This window comes from Miscanthus floridulus, chromosome 7, assembly GCF_019320115.1.
Source record: "Miscanthus floridulus cultivar M001 chromosome 7, ASM1932011v1, whole genome shotgun sequence".
Taxonomy (NCBI): domain Eukaryota; kingdom Viridiplantae; phylum Streptophyta; class Magnoliopsida; order Poales; family Poaceae; genus Miscanthus; species Miscanthus floridulus.
Window position 1 is genome coordinate 46,857,724 of NC_089586.1, and position 15,271 is coordinate 46,872,994.

Consider the following 15,271-nt stretch of genomic DNA (forward strand, 5'->3'; position numbering starts at 1 on the left):
TATAATTTAAAATCGATTTAGTACTACTTAACGGGCTTTACCAAGATCAAGATCCTTTATTTATTTTTTGCCTTTTACCACGATGATTTTTAAAGGTAAAAGTAAGAGTTAAATGCACTGTATATCCATTAAATTTTTGTGGTATGTTATCTAGGTCCATCAACTTTTAAACTGTATTTTTGGGTCTATTAACTTTTGGTGGTGTGTTATTCAGGTCCATCAACTTTCAAACTGTATTTTTTAGTCTATTAACTTTTGGTGGTGTGTCATCCAGGTCTATCAGCTTTCAAATTGTATTTTTGGGTCCCTAAATTTTTTAACTGTTTCACCGTAGGTACATACCCCTTCATTTAGCGAATAGATCGGACATGGCATGCCAAATAAGCAGCCACCGTGGAATAGGTGATGTATTTTGTTGGCTTATTTTTCTCCTCCTTTCCACGAAATAGTACTGATGTTTCAAAGTTGATGGACTTGAAAATATTAATAGACCTTGATGACCAAAAGTTAATAGACCTAAAAATACAGTTTATAGATTGATGGACCTAAATGACACGCTACAAAAAATTAATGATCCAAAAATACAGTTAGAAAGTTGATGACCTAGATAACACAGGACGAAAAGTTAATAAACGTACCCTCCATTTAACTTAAAAGTAAAACTGACTCCTGTAACTCGATGTCGATGGCCATCAGCCAACTGACATGTACAGTACATAGCCATGGAATGAAATGATCGCACAATCATCGCGGGATTTCCCCATATCTTCCGTTTACAGGTGCGCCGTGCGCCTCGCAATTCGCAAGAGTTGAAAGTGAAAACGCCGTGAAAAAGAGCAAAATAGCCCCACAGTCAGTGACGAACAGACCTTTGATCGGATGATTGACAAAAAGGGAACATATGCCACTATTCATTTAGCCCCTCATCAATCATCATTATGTGATGATGATGAACTAAGCGAACCTTAGCTTTAACAACGAGCATATGCATGTATGCGGTATATTACCCCTTACGAAAATGATTGTTTTGAGCATAATTACAACAAACTAATAATTAGTACTTTATTTTTTTAGCTAATAATGACCTCGTTCTAAACGTGGTATACTCCGTTAGATCTAAATTATAAGTTATTTTAGATTTTCTAACTATATTGTTTTGCCCGGACCTAGATATACATTATGTATAATATACTCCATCCATTTCAAATTATAAGTCACTTTTTTTGTTCATATATTTTGTTATGTATCTAGACATATTATTTATCTACATGCATAGCAAAATAAATGCACCAAAAAAATCAAAGCGACTTATAATTTAAAACGTATGGAGTATATAATAAATTATTAGATAATCATGCACAACATAATTTATCCCGGTAACTCTACATTTAAAATCTTGTCAAGGTGAGCAGGAAAACGGCCATGCACAACATTTAAATTATAGACCTGCATTTTGATTTTTGAAACGTACAGGGAAGGTGGCTGTATACGTTAACTTTTCCTAATTCGTATTCCAGCCGATAAAATCATCGTTCAGATTAAACAATAATCAAACCAAGTCACCATCATCACTCTGAACTAATTGAAGGAAAACGATAATGATAGGCTGAGGACGTCCGGACGGACGGACCCGACCTGTTCGTGCATGTACATGTACCGTCCAAAATATGTGCCTTGAAAAATATTAGCCACCACTCCTCTCTCGTGCTTCCCTGCTTCCGCTTTCTCTCTCTCGCATGCCTCCGGCGCTACTCCCCTCTCTCTCTCGCTGCGGTGCGGGCGCACATCTTGGCGTGATGGCGCAGCGGCCTCGGCGTGGCCTTAGCATGAGCGAGCCACGACACGGAGGCCCAAGCGACCCTCAACACGGTGGCGCAACGGCACCGACGGCCCTAGTCACAGGCGGACCAGAGTGGCAGACGCCGACGGCCCTAGTCACAGGTGGACCAGAGTGGCAGACCCGACACGAGTGGCTCCCTAGTGGATCTATCTCCCTCTCCCAGTCGTGCGAGCACTACCTCCTTGCCGCGTCACGCAGCCACCACAGCCGACCGCTGCCGGGTTGTTGCCTACAAGCACCACCGAGCGTTGCCTCCGTTCTTCCAAGCAGCAAGGAGATGTTGCGCTGCGCTGAAAGTGTTTGTTACAAGCGTATGTTCAAGTGTTTCAGATATTTCAGAGGCATGTTGCAAGTGTTTCATATGGATGTCGCACATTTACATATGTTACAAGTGTTTCAGATGAATGTTGCAAGCGTTTCTGCAAATGTTTCATCTGTTTCAGACTTATGTTACAAGCGTTTTGATCTAGATGTTTTATATGTTTCACACGTATGCTGCAAGAGTATGTTCTAAACGTTTCATATGTTTTCAGTCTTATGTTGCAACAAGTGTTTTCGTGTTGCAAGTTGCAAGTGTTTTATTTGGATATTGTATATGTTGCAGTGGCTATACACATATGTTGCAAGTGTATGTTATAAATGTTCTAGTTGTTTCTGACGTATGTTGTAAGTGTTTTATCTGGATGTTGCATATGTTGCAGTGGCTGTACATATTATTGCAAGCTTATGTTTCAAATGTTTCACCTATTTCAGACGTATTTTAGAGCAAATGCTTCATTTTGCAAGTGTTTTCATTAGCAGACGAGGGAGGCGAGCGCAGGCGGAGGGGGTCCCCGCGTGCGAGGGTGGTCCCCACATCCATGTGCAGCAGCAGGCACGGGCGGGCAGCAGGTGTAGGCGCTCAGCAGTAGCAGGCGCAGGCGCGCAACGCATGCGAGCAACAAAAGTATGTAGCACGCGGGCTGCATGCGGGGCAGGCGCGGATGTCTGGACGGGTGATAGCGCTCGGACGTCCAAGCGCTGGCCATACCCAGAGAGCCAGTGATAATAAGACCTATAGACAATGAGAATTATGGGCCGTTGTTCATACTTTTCTATCATTTATTTTTGCATTGTTTTAATAAACGATACATCTAATATGTACTGCTTCTATTTTAAATTATAAGTTATTTTTGTTTTTTTATGCATATCTTTTGCTATGTAATGTCTAATGCTTAGAAAAATCTATATATAGGAAAAATTAAAATGACTTACAATTGAGAAGGAATGAAGTATATACTGATGAAAGCTTATACTTAACCATCACTCTGGACTATTCCTCCAAAGTGATGATCACTAACTTTTCTACACCACTGTAGTGACAAAATAGATGGGTAATTAAGCCGGCCAAATGCAGCATTGCTTAGTGGTCTATAAAAAAGCACTCTACCCACCTAAAGACACCCACACCCAGACCAAGCAAAGCAAGCAAGCAGAGATGAATAAAGAAAGCATGAAGAAAAGATGGCCATGCCGTGTGTAAAGAGGCCTCATCTCACGCACTTGCCACTTGCCACTTGCCACTTGCCAGTCACCACTAGTCTACAGTACGTAGCAGTTGCCAAACCCACCTCCGAAGTCCGAACGTTCAAAAAGCCGCCCCCTTCCCTCCTCCACCCCACCGCCTTTTCCCGCACTCGCCTTGCTTCGCCTCCTCCGCTTCCCGTCTTCCTCCCCACCAATCCCCAGCACCCCCAAACGCCAAAACACACAGGCGATCGATCGCCAAAAGGCAAAAGCCGCCCGCGGCCCGCCTCGATCTGCGCCCGCCGCAGAAAAGCGGTAAAGCTTAGCGGCGAAGGCGATCGCCAAAGCCAAAGCCAAAGCGAGGCGAGATAAAAGCCGAGCGATCGCGATGGCGCTGCTGAATGCTGGCCCTGCCGCCGCAGTGGCCTCCTCGTCCTCGTCCTCCGCTCCTCCGTTCCGCGCGGAACGATGGAGCTGGAGATCGTCGAGGTGGGCCCGTCCAGCCGCCCGCTGCGCTACGTCTCTCGCCCGCCCCCTCCACCTCCACCGCCACCGCCGCAGCAGCAAGGGGAAGCAGGGGACGCCCATGCGGCGGTGCCCCTGGTGCAGCAGTTCGACAGCGAGAAGCTCCCGCAGACGCTCGTCTCCGAGATCCGACCCTTCCTGCGCGTTGCCAACCAGATCGGGGCCGAGAACCCGCGCGTCGCGTACCTGTGTAAGTTCTGTTTCACGTGCGGTCACGCACTGCTCGTGCTTCCTCTGCCTTCCATTTCTTCGTCCCTTCTCACCGTTACCGTGAGGAGGCCAGCTGCTGTGCCGGGCCCGGCCGGCGCGCGACACACCTGTTCGTGGAAATGCCCGGCAAGGAAGCTGCCGGCGGCCTCATCCTGGTTCCAAGTTCCAACGTCTGCCCTGCATACGTCTACTTCATGGTTTTGGATGTTTGGGGTTGGTGTCACGTCCGAAAGCATGCACGTTCGTCTGGCTCTGATTCTGATTCTGATTCCATTCTATCCATCGGAACTAGTGATCTTTCAGCTATTGGACCAGACAGAAGATTCCGCGGTTGGTTTTGTTACCATCTGTCTCCGTCTCAGAATATTCTGCCTCCTCCTTGATCCTCCCCCTCTGGAAGGTGGTAGTTGGTCACGATGAGTTTGTCTTTCCTGATTTCAACCACAGATGCTTCGTGCTTCCTGTGCACCTTGGCTTCGGTGACAGAGACACTGTTTCAGTTATGCGTATTACCTTGGGGATTCTGCAAGGGGAAAGTGGGCGCTTGGCTGATTTAGGCCCTGTTTGGTTCCAGGGACTAAAGACTAGAGACTAAAAGAGGACTAAAAGAGGGACTAAATAACATGTTTGGTTTCAGGGACTAAAAGGGACTAAAAGGCTGAACAAAGACTAAAATATCCTTCTTCTTCCTTTGGACATAGGTGAGGGAGGAGAGGGAGGGAGGGATAAGGGCTGTAAAGTTGGTCCATTAGTCCTAAAAAGCCTCTCCCAAGGGACTAGTGGACTAGAGACTAAAAGTCCCGCTAGTAGTCCCTCCTATTTGGTTAAAAGAGACTAAAAAGTAGTCTTTAGTCTCTAGTCCCATTGAACCAAACAGGCCCTTAGAGCACATCATCACCTGGAATATTCTGTGATTCCACTTTTTGTGGTGCCGAATTGGGTTTTAACTGCTACATTCTAAAGGGTAGATATTTTCTGAGGAGAATCACATGCCAATTATTTACTGTCAGTGGGTCAACTTCAAGTTTCTCCTGCACAGAACATTCTTCTGCCACCTCCACTCCATGTAATTTCTTCTGCTCGACCAAGCGGTTTGTTGGAAGCCTTGACGTAGAGTTTGTTATATCTGCACGCAAGCCATAACACCTCAATTTTTCTGCTGTGGTTGATCAGTTACTTCCATCTGGTGGTACACCTCATGCTGTTATATCACCTTGAGAGATTACTGAGAACTCTTAGCTCATGAAGCGCCACAGTTACCACTTGCTTCTCTCTGTTGGAACACATCACTACAATGATTCAGTGGATGCTATAGCTGAGGCAGCATGAGCATTGCACAGAAGAACTGCTTCTACAATAGTTTGAATCTTTAAATCAGCTTTTCTTTTGCCAGGTCGGTTCCATGCATTTGAAAAGGCTCATACAATGGACAAACTTTCAGCTGGGAGGGGTGTTCGGCAATTTAAAACTGCACTTCTTCAGAGACTTGAGCAGGTGCACTCATTATGGGGATAAGTTAACATGAGCATATAGTATATTTACATTTTACTAGTTTTTTTATGATGAAAATTAAAAGCATCACACAATCACATACATATATATGAACTTTGAAAACTTGTCGTGGATCATCTTTTTTGCACTCATAATTTCAGGTATACTCCCTCCGTTCCAAATTATAGTTCGCTTTGGCATTGTCCTAAGTCAAGCCTCTTTTAACTTTGACCATTTTTTAAGCATATATTAACATGTACAAGTTCAAATAAATGCATTATCAAAACATATTTCATAGAGAATTTAATGAGCCTAATTTGACGCTGTAGATGTTGGTATATTTTCTATAAAACTTGCTCAGAGGTAGAGAAGTTTGACTTAGGACAAAGCCAAAGTGAACTATAATTGGAACAGAGGGAATATGTATTTAGTCAAAAGACTCAAAAAGTTCCGTTGATGATTAATGCGCCTCATATTGGATGTGGTTATAAAACAGGATGAGAGCAGCACCAAATCAAAGATGACACAAAGAGGTGATGCCCGAGAGATGAAGTTATTCTTTGAGAAGTAAGATTATTTCTCATATACATATTGGTTCCGTAGAGCACTTCTTATGCAGCATTGTCATACCCCTGATCCCACTAAAAAAGTAACTCTTATTCATTTTTTTGGTAGGAAAAAGCAAGCCAATGAACATGAACTCTTGCCTGTCCTGGCAGAAGTGCTGAAGGCTCTTCTCAGCGGAACTGGCTTGGAGGTTGTGAGATTTTTGACAAAATGATATTATTGGTGATATTGTTCTCTATATTTAACATTTTTACAAAACTGCAGGACCTTGTTGCTAGTGAAGATTTTGCAGACTTATTTCGATATAATATTCTTCCACTCCATCCTAGGTTAAGTCAAAAACCAATCATGCTTCTCCCGGAGGTTTGCCTGTTTTTCTACTCAAAAGTACCCTTTTGTCCTGCACTCTACTATATTTCCACTTTTCAGTATGACATAATGGGCTAATGGCCCTGATTCTTTTACAAAATGGGGAGGACTTGTACTGGATAGATCTGGTTGGTATTTATTTACCAAGAAAAAGACCAATACATATCGCAGGATATGCTTGCTGTACAATAATAGTGACAACTAGGTTTTTCCTTAACTATAACAGCTCATTTGTTTCTAACAAAGAGTAATATACATCACTAATCCTTCGAAATAAGTTCCCTTTACTTTGATAGTGAGTTAGTGAGATTGCATTATGTGTTATTAGCAGTAGTTCCATTTTAATTATACTCCCTCTGTTCCAAATTATAAGACTGGCTTTTCTAGATACATTGCTTTTGTTATGTGTCTAGACAGTGTATATGTAAGTGCATAGCAAAAGCTACGTATCTAGAAAAGCCAAAACGTCATATAATTTGGAATGGTGGGAGTATTATATAAGTCGGCTTGTATAAAGTTGGTACGATATTCTCCTATTCAGATCAAAGTTGCAGTCTCCGCGGTGTTTAGTGTTCGCAGTCTTCCATCAGCCAACATGAAGGATGAAAAAAATCATACAGATATTCTTCGATGGCTGCAAAGTTGGTTTGGATTCCAGGTAAACAAGCTATTTGGTTTCATGCGAAATGCTTAGATTAATATGGATATTTTTTTGTACTACAGCTAGATAAAGCCTTTCATTTTCTTTGATTAGAAAGGAAATGTCGCCAACCAAAGAGAGCATCTAATTCTATTGCTTGCAAATGCGCATGCTAGATTGAATCCCAAGTCATCCTCTGCTCAAATGGTACCCACACATGACTAGTTTTCTTTATCTATCTTTAATGAGAATGCCATTTTCATATATCTCCTTTCAGCTTGATGACAGAGCAGTAGATGAATTGTTGGTAAAAACATTTGAGAACTATCTGACCTGGTGCAAATTTTTGGGGCGAAGAAGCAACATATGGTAAAATGATGCAGTTTTTCAATTTCCTAGACTTGGCTTCAAATAATTGGATATATGTATTGTCTTGCTTGCACTGCAACTGCTTGTGTTGCACCTTCAGGTTGCCCTCTGTGAAGCAAGAAATTCAGCAACATAAACTTCTATACATAGCTCTTTATCTTCTTATATGGGGAGAAGCATCAAACTTACGACTAATGCCAGAATGCTTATGCTATATTTTTCATCATGTAAGTAAAAAAAGTTATGCCTCTGATACTTTTATCGTGCTTCTGCGGTGCTAATGATATAAACCATTTATATTGCTCTATTTCTCTTGGTATCATTTCTGGAATTTGTATTTTACTGTAGTTTTTCTGGTCACATAACTTACATTGCTGGTAATTAAAAGATGTCCTGTAAATGCTCCTACCAGAATAATCTATTGATATGAAATTACTTCTTTTTTACCAGTATCCTTTTACATTAATTTGTTTGACTTCTTTTTTAGGAATAAAACTGTGTTTCACTACAAGCAGTTTGCTGGTAGGTCTGCATAAACTGTAGATTCTTTTGCTCAAATCCTTGCTATACCTATACTATTTAAACTGTTATAAAGCAATGAAACCAACATAGTAATGCATAATTACAGCAAGTTGTAATTTCTGCTTGCTCTGTTTTCGATACAATACGATCAACGTTTCATGTGCACTTCCTCTTTTGTATTTTTGCCCCCTTTTGAAATAAGTGAGATGGGACATTCTTTAGTATATACTTCTGTTAGAATAGGCGCCTAAGGGGCCTGCTATGGGCTGCTATGGGCCGGCACCAAGCCTGTTCGGCTGGTAGCCTAGGGGCTGTTAGAGTATTAGGAATAGTACCACATTGCCTAATCATGTGAGATGTTAGTCCCATGTACTCTATATAATCAGCCCATGAGGCCCAATGCAATACATTAATATTCCTCCAATTATATTCTCTTATATGGTATCAAACTAGGTTAGGTCTTTCGCTGCCCAACCCACCCCACGCGCGCCGGCACCAGCCGCGCAGTGCCCTCGCTCGCCGGCAAACAGCCGCGCAGCCCGCCCATGGGGTCGTCCTCTCCAACAACCCCCAAGGGCGACGAAGATAGCTCCGCCACCTCGCTCCAGGGTGACGAGGTCGCTCGGCGCCTCGCCAATGAGCAGGCCAGCGAAGCCGCCGCCACCCGCGCAGCGCCTGGAGCGTCAGCGCGTGGCCAAGGAGGAGGCGCGTGTTGCTGCTCTGGCACGCGCTCTCGAGGCCGAGCAGCAGGCCGCAGCCGCGGCCAAGGAGCGAGACGCCGCCGCCCTGCGCGCCAGCGAAGCCCTTGCGCGCGCGGCCATGGAACGCGCAGCCGCCGCTGCTGCACTCGCACCTGAGCCATCGGGCGGGGCCTCTCCACCGCCTGGAGGCGCCTCTACGCCAACTGATCTCCGAGCGGCCATGCTCCACCACGAGGCCGTGGCGCTGCTCCAGCTTCACTCCCAGGCTGTCGCCGTCAGCAACATCCGGAACCACGTCACCACCGTCCTCGACGTCGACTCCGGTAACTTCAACCGTTGGTGCGATCAATTCCTGCTCATCCTCGGCAAGTTTTCGCTTCAGGGCCATGTCCGCGAAGAGCCTCCAGTCCCAATTTCCCCCGATTGGGCTCGGATGGACTGCGTCGTCAAGTCTTGGATCATCGCCACGCTCACGGACGATCTTGGCGAGATCATCCGTGCCCAGGGCTCCACAGCTCGTCACGCCTGGCTCGCCGTCGAGTCGCAGTTCCTCGGAAATCGGGAGGCCCGCTCCATTCAGCTGGAGACGCAGTTCCGCAACTTCGTCCAAGGCGACCTCTCCGTCACCGATTTCTGCCGCAAGCTGAAGAAGATGGCCGATGATCTCACGGCCCTCGGCGAGGTCATCACCGACCGCACCCTCGTCCTCAACGTCATCCGCGGCCTCAACGAGCGCTTCGCCCACGTCGGCACCCTGCTACGCCGCGCCAAGCCCTTCCCCACGTTCCTGGAGGCCCGTGAGGATCTCATCCTCGAGGAACTCACCATGGAAAACCGCAAGGAGACTCCAGCAGCTGCCCTTGCTGCCACTACGACTCCTACAGCAGCTCCTCTTTCGTCCAGCACCGGTTCTGGAGGCGGTGGCGGGGGCTCCAAGCCTTCCAACAACCGCCGCAACAAGCGCGGCGGCGGCGGCAAAGGTCAGGGCAGCAGCGGCTCTTCAGGACAGGGTTCCAAGGCTCCTACCGGCAACAACCAGCAGCAGCAAGCTGCTGGACAGCAGCAGCAGCAGGCCGGAGGGGGGCGCCCTTGGCCGAGCTTCTACAACCCCTGGTCCGGCTCCATCCAGATGTGGCCAGGGGGCCCTCGACCACCTCTGGCGCCCATCCTGGTGCCTCCTCACCTCCAGGCGCAGCAGCAGGCGCAACACCAGCAGCAGCAACAGGCCCTGCTCGCCCAGCAGCAGCAGCAGCAGGCGCTTGTTGCTGCCCACCAGCAGGCTGCCGGTCAGTGGGTCGCTCCGGGGTATTACAACCCTATGACCGGTCTCCCCTCCTGGGACCCGACGGACCTCGCGGCGTCATTCAGCACGACGTCGCTGACCCCTCCTTCGAACAATGAGTGGTACTTCGACTCAGGTGCTTCTTCACACATGACAGCTCAGTCTTCTTCTCTTTCACATACTCAACCTTCGCGGTACCCTAACCCTTCATCTATTATTGTCGGTAATGGCTCCCTTATTCCTGTCATTGCAACTGGCTCCACAGAGTTATCACCTTCTCTACGTCTTAATAATGTTCTTGTGTCACCACAAATTATTAAGAATCTTATCTCTGTTCGCCAATTCACTATTGACAATAATTGTTCTGTTGAGTTTGACCCCGCTGGTTGTTCTGTGAAGGTTCTTCCGTCTCGGAAAGAGATCGTCAGGTGTAATAGCTCCGGGCCACTGTACCCACTTCGCCTTCCACTAGCACTCTCCTTTGCTGCTCAGGGCTCCTCTCCACTGTGGCATCGGCGTCTTGGGCATCCCGGTCATGAGGCCTTGTCAAAGCTAGCGTCTAATGTGTCTTTTTCTATTCAGGATTGTTCAGATTTATGTCATGCTTGTCAGCTAGGACGTCATGTTCGTCTACCTTTTCATGTGTCCACCTCTCGTGCGTCTAGCAAGTTTGATCTTATTCACTGTGATTTATGGACCTCTCCAATTGTCAGCATCTCTGGTTATAAATACTATTTGGTCATACTTGATGATTGCACTCATTATCTGTGGACATTTCCTTTACGACTTAAATCTGACACTTTCAGCACGCTTGCTCACTTCATCGCCCACGCCTCCACTCAGTTTGGCGCCCGCATCAAAGCCGTCCAGTGTGACAACGGGAAAGAGTTTGACAACTCCAGCACCCGCCACTTCTTCCTCACCCAGGGCATCCACCTTCGCATGTCCTGCCCTTACACCTCGCCTCAGAACGGTAAAGCTGAGCGCATTATTCGCTCTACAAATAATGTTGTTCGCTCCCTACTCTTTCAGGCGTCCATGCCTCCCTCCTACTGGGCGGAGGCTCTCTCCACGGCGACTGTTCTCCTCAACATATTGCCCACCAAGACTCTAGAGTTCTCCACACCTCATCTTGCCTTGTTCGGCAAGCCACCCACATATGATTATCTGCGAGTTTTCGGTTGCAAATGCTACCCCAACATGTCCGCCACTGCTATTCACAAGCTTGCTCCTAGGTCTGTCCTGTGTGTCTTCCTCGGCTATTCAGCTCATCATAAAGGGTACCGCTGCCTTGACCTATCATCCAATAGAGTCATCATCTCCCGGCACGTCATCTTCGATGAAACGGCCTTCCCTTTCGCTGAGTGTCATGGTCCCAGTACTCCAGCAGACCTCGAGTTTCTTGCCGATGACAGTACTGATATTGTGCCCGCTCCTATTGGACTGTCGCACAAGTGTTTACCTGCAGGGACTCCCTCCAGCACCTTCGACGCCACCCGCGCCCCTGCCGGTCCCCGTGCGGCCGTGCCTGGGGCGCCCCTTGAGCCTCCCGAGGATGCTGAGGATCCTCGGACGCCCGCACTCTACGTTCCCCCCGCCCTGCGGGTGTCAGGGACGTCCACCGCGCCACGCGCGGCCACCAGGAGTCTCTCTTCCGCGCCACGCGCGGCCCTGGAGCTGCCCGACGCGCTGCGTGCAGGCTCGTCTTCCTCGGGTTCTCCGGTGTCTCTTCAGGCACCCCGTGGGCCACCACCAGGTTTCCCACCCCTTCGGCCACCCCGGCCGCCCAGCGACTTCACGTACGTCTACAGTCGTCGACAACGGGAGCTGCCGGCTGCCCCGACTGCGGCCCCAGCCAGCCCGGCTGCTGCACCAGCCGCCCCCACTGCTGCTGCCGCTGCCCCGCTGCCCAAAGGGGCGGTTCCTACTCCTCCGGCAGCCAACCAGCACTCCATGGGCACACGATCGAAGAGCGGCTTCCGGATGCCTTCTATCTACCACGCCGTGCCTCTCTCACCGCTGCCGAAGACCTTCCGTAGTGCTCTTGCCGACCCCAATTGGCGAGCAGCTATGGAAGAAGAACACCGTGCTCTCCTACAGAACTGCACTTGGGACCTTGTGCCTCGTCCGCCTCGGGCCAATGTTGTCACTGGGAAGTGGATCTTCAAGCACAAGTTTCAGTCTGATGGCTCCCTCGAGCGGTATAAGGCGCGTTGGGTTCTTCGTGGTTTTACCCAACGGCCTGGTGTGGATTTTGATGAAACCTTCAGCCCTGTCGTGAAGCCTGCCACTGTTCGCACGGTGCTCTCCTTGGCGCTCTGTCGCCGCTGGCCCATTCACCAGCTGGATGTGAAGAACGCCTTCCTTCATGGCGACTTGACTGAGACAGTGTATTGTCAGCAGCCGTCCGGATTTGAAGATGCAGCTCATCCCGACTTTGTCTGTCTACTGAAGAAGTCGCTCTATGGCTTGAAGCAGGCTCCTCGTGCTTGGTACAGTCGGATGGCTTCTTACTTGCTGTCCATTGGGTTTGTTGAAGCCAAGTCAGACACTTCTCTCTTTATCTATCAGCGCGGATCAGACACAGCCTACCTGTTGCTTTACGTTGATGATATTGTCCTCACAGCTTTGTCTTCAGATTCTCTTCGGCGGATCATCTCAGCTCTTCAGCGGGAGTTCGCCATGAAAGATCTTGGTGAACTACATCACTTCCTCGGGATGCATGTTCAACGATGCGGCGATGGACTTCTGCTCTCACAGCGACAGTACATGCTGGATATCTTAGATCGCGCCGGGATGGCTGAGTGCAAGCCGTGCTCTACTCCAGTTGACACCAACTCCAAGGTTGCTGCAGCTGAGGGGGGCCCAGTGTCTGATGCTACAGACTTTCGCAGTCTTGCAGGAGCTCTTCAGTACTTGACATTCACTCGCCCAGATATTGCATATGCTGTTCAGCAGGTTTGCCTTCACATGCATGACCCTCGAGAGCCTCACCTTGCTGCCCTGAAGCGGATTCTTCGCTATGTTCGGGGCACACTCCACCTCGGTCTTCTGCTGCGACCGTCTACTCCGACTGATCTTGTTGTCTACACCGACGCTGACTGGGCTGGTTGTCCGGACACTCGCAGGTCCACCTCGGGCTATGCAGTGTTCCTCGGCGACAATCTTGTTTCCTGGTCATCCAAGCGCCAGAATACAGTGTCAAGATCAAGTGCTGAAGCCGAGTATCGCGCAGTGGCTAACGGAGTTGCAGAGGCGACTTGGCTGCGACAGCTTCTCTTGGAGCTACGTGCCCCTCTTCGGCGCGCCACACTGGTGTACTGCGACAACATCAGTGCCGTCTACATGTCCTCCAATCCGGTGCAACATCAGCGCACCAAGCACATTGAGATCGATCTTCACTTCGTCCGGGAGCGAGTTGCTATTGGTGATCTTCGTGTTCTGCATGTTCCTACTGCTTCGCAATATGCAGACATCTTCACCAAGGGGCTGCCTACTTCAGTGTTCACGGAGTTCAGGTCCAGTCTAAACGTGCAGAGTGGCTGACGTTTCGACTGAGGGGGTGTGTTAGAATAGGCGCCTAAGGGGCCTGCTATGGGCTGCTATGGGCCGGCACCAAGCCTGTTCGGCTGGTAGCCTAGGGGCTGTTAGAGTATTAGGAATAGTACCACATTGCCTAATCATGTGAGATGTTAGTCCCATGTACTCTATATAATCAGCCCATGAGGCCCAATGCAATACATTAATATTCCTCCAATTATATTCTCTTATAACTTCATTCTGAAACGACTAGAGACATGCAAGTTATTCCCAATCTCGTTTCATGATAATTCCCCATAGTTAGCTGCTTTAGTTAGCAGTGAATAAAAGATTCTGAAGTGAATGTGATTTGACATAAAGTCTAAACCAAGACAAAATAATAGGTCAATGGGAGATATAAAAAATCATTAGTGAATACATAGTCACAGATGAGAACATCACTGCTAGTTCTTGCTGATCCATAGTAAGTTCGGAACTCATTTTTTGAGTAAAACATATACCACCCCATTATATTGAAATATTAGAATAAAGATCGTAACTCAGTGCCTGCGATTTCCTTACAGAACTGGCAGATGTTCATACAAGCCATTAATATGAATGGTATTGGGATGAATTTTTTATGTAAGAATCAAATTTAAGTGAAGGTCCTACTGCAATCTGAATGTTTGCTAAGGTCTTGCGTTTCTAATGGTATAATCGAAACAGGAAGTTGATTAACTTGTTTATATGTTTCTCAAAATAGCATATCTGGTTACTCCTTTCTATAATAATTTACTTTAAGTGGAACTCACTTTGAGAAAACAATAATGACATTTTTTGTTTCAGATGTCATATGAACTATATGGAGTGCTCTCTGGGGCTGTAAGCTTAATAACTGGGGAAAAAGTCCGACCTGCATATGGAGGAGATGATGAATCATTTCTAAACAATGTAGTGAAGCCAATATACAATGTCATATTTCAGGTCCACATTACCTTCTTTTCAATCTTTAATCCATATAGCTTTAAAGTTTGTATTTACAAATGACTGCCTTTCTCTATTTATTTAATGAAGGAAGCACAAAAGAACAAGAACGGAGCATCTGATCACTCAACATGGAGAAACTATGATGACCTCAATGAATTCTTCTGGTTAGATACTATGCTTGTGGTATAGCTTCTGATTAAAATATATTTTTTTCGAATTAAAAGATATACTAAATGTTTTATAATGCAGGTCTGCTGATTGCTTTAAGATTGGTTGGCCCATGCGCCTTAACAATGATTTCTTTTTCACATCAAGTGCAACTAAGGACTCTCAGGTTTCCTTTGACAAACCATAGCTTTATTTGTGCGCTCACACATGCTCTTGTTTCCTATTTTATCTTTTTAGCTTATACTTTCTACTTCTTTCTTGAAGTGTTACTTCCTTTATATTTAAGATATTTTTAGGCTAACAAATGAAATTTGTTAGTGGTGGCTATATAGCTATCCGATCAACTCTTTTGGAATTAAGCAAAGATTAAACCCGCCCAAGAGATCTCACCCTCTCTCTCTATGCTCTTTACGCTCACGCCTCACTCTGTTTCTCTCTGCCGAAGGCTCTTTGAATCTCCCTTTCTTTGACCCCATCTGCAGAAATGTAAACACATTTTTCAGCTTCAATCAAGGCCGAATAAAAAATCTACAGCTAACCTCTCTTGATGCAATGACGTGCAGATCTCTTGTGTG

General features: G+C 47.0%; 1 protein-coding gene across 1 annotated transcript; it reads left to right on the forward strand.

Annotated features, from left to right (window-relative positions):
• Positions 1-3,523: 3,523 nt before the first annotated feature.
• LOC136465457 (putative callose synthase 8) lies at positions 3,524-14,883 on the forward strand. The gene is made up of 12 exons (XM_066464180.1): positions 3,524-4,061; positions 5,475-5,575; positions 6,069-6,139; positions 6,248-6,329; positions 6,404-6,502; positions 7,050-7,166; positions 7,263-7,355; positions 7,426-7,517; positions 7,618-7,744; positions 14,388-14,525; positions 14,616-14,692; positions 14,778-14,883. The coding sequence occupies exons 1-12, from the start codon at positions 3,815-3,817 to the stop codon at positions 14,881-14,883; spliced, it is 1,350 nt and encodes a 449-aa protein (XP_066320277.1). The 5' UTR covers positions 3,524-3,814.
• Positions 14,884-15,271: the final 388 nt, after the last annotated feature.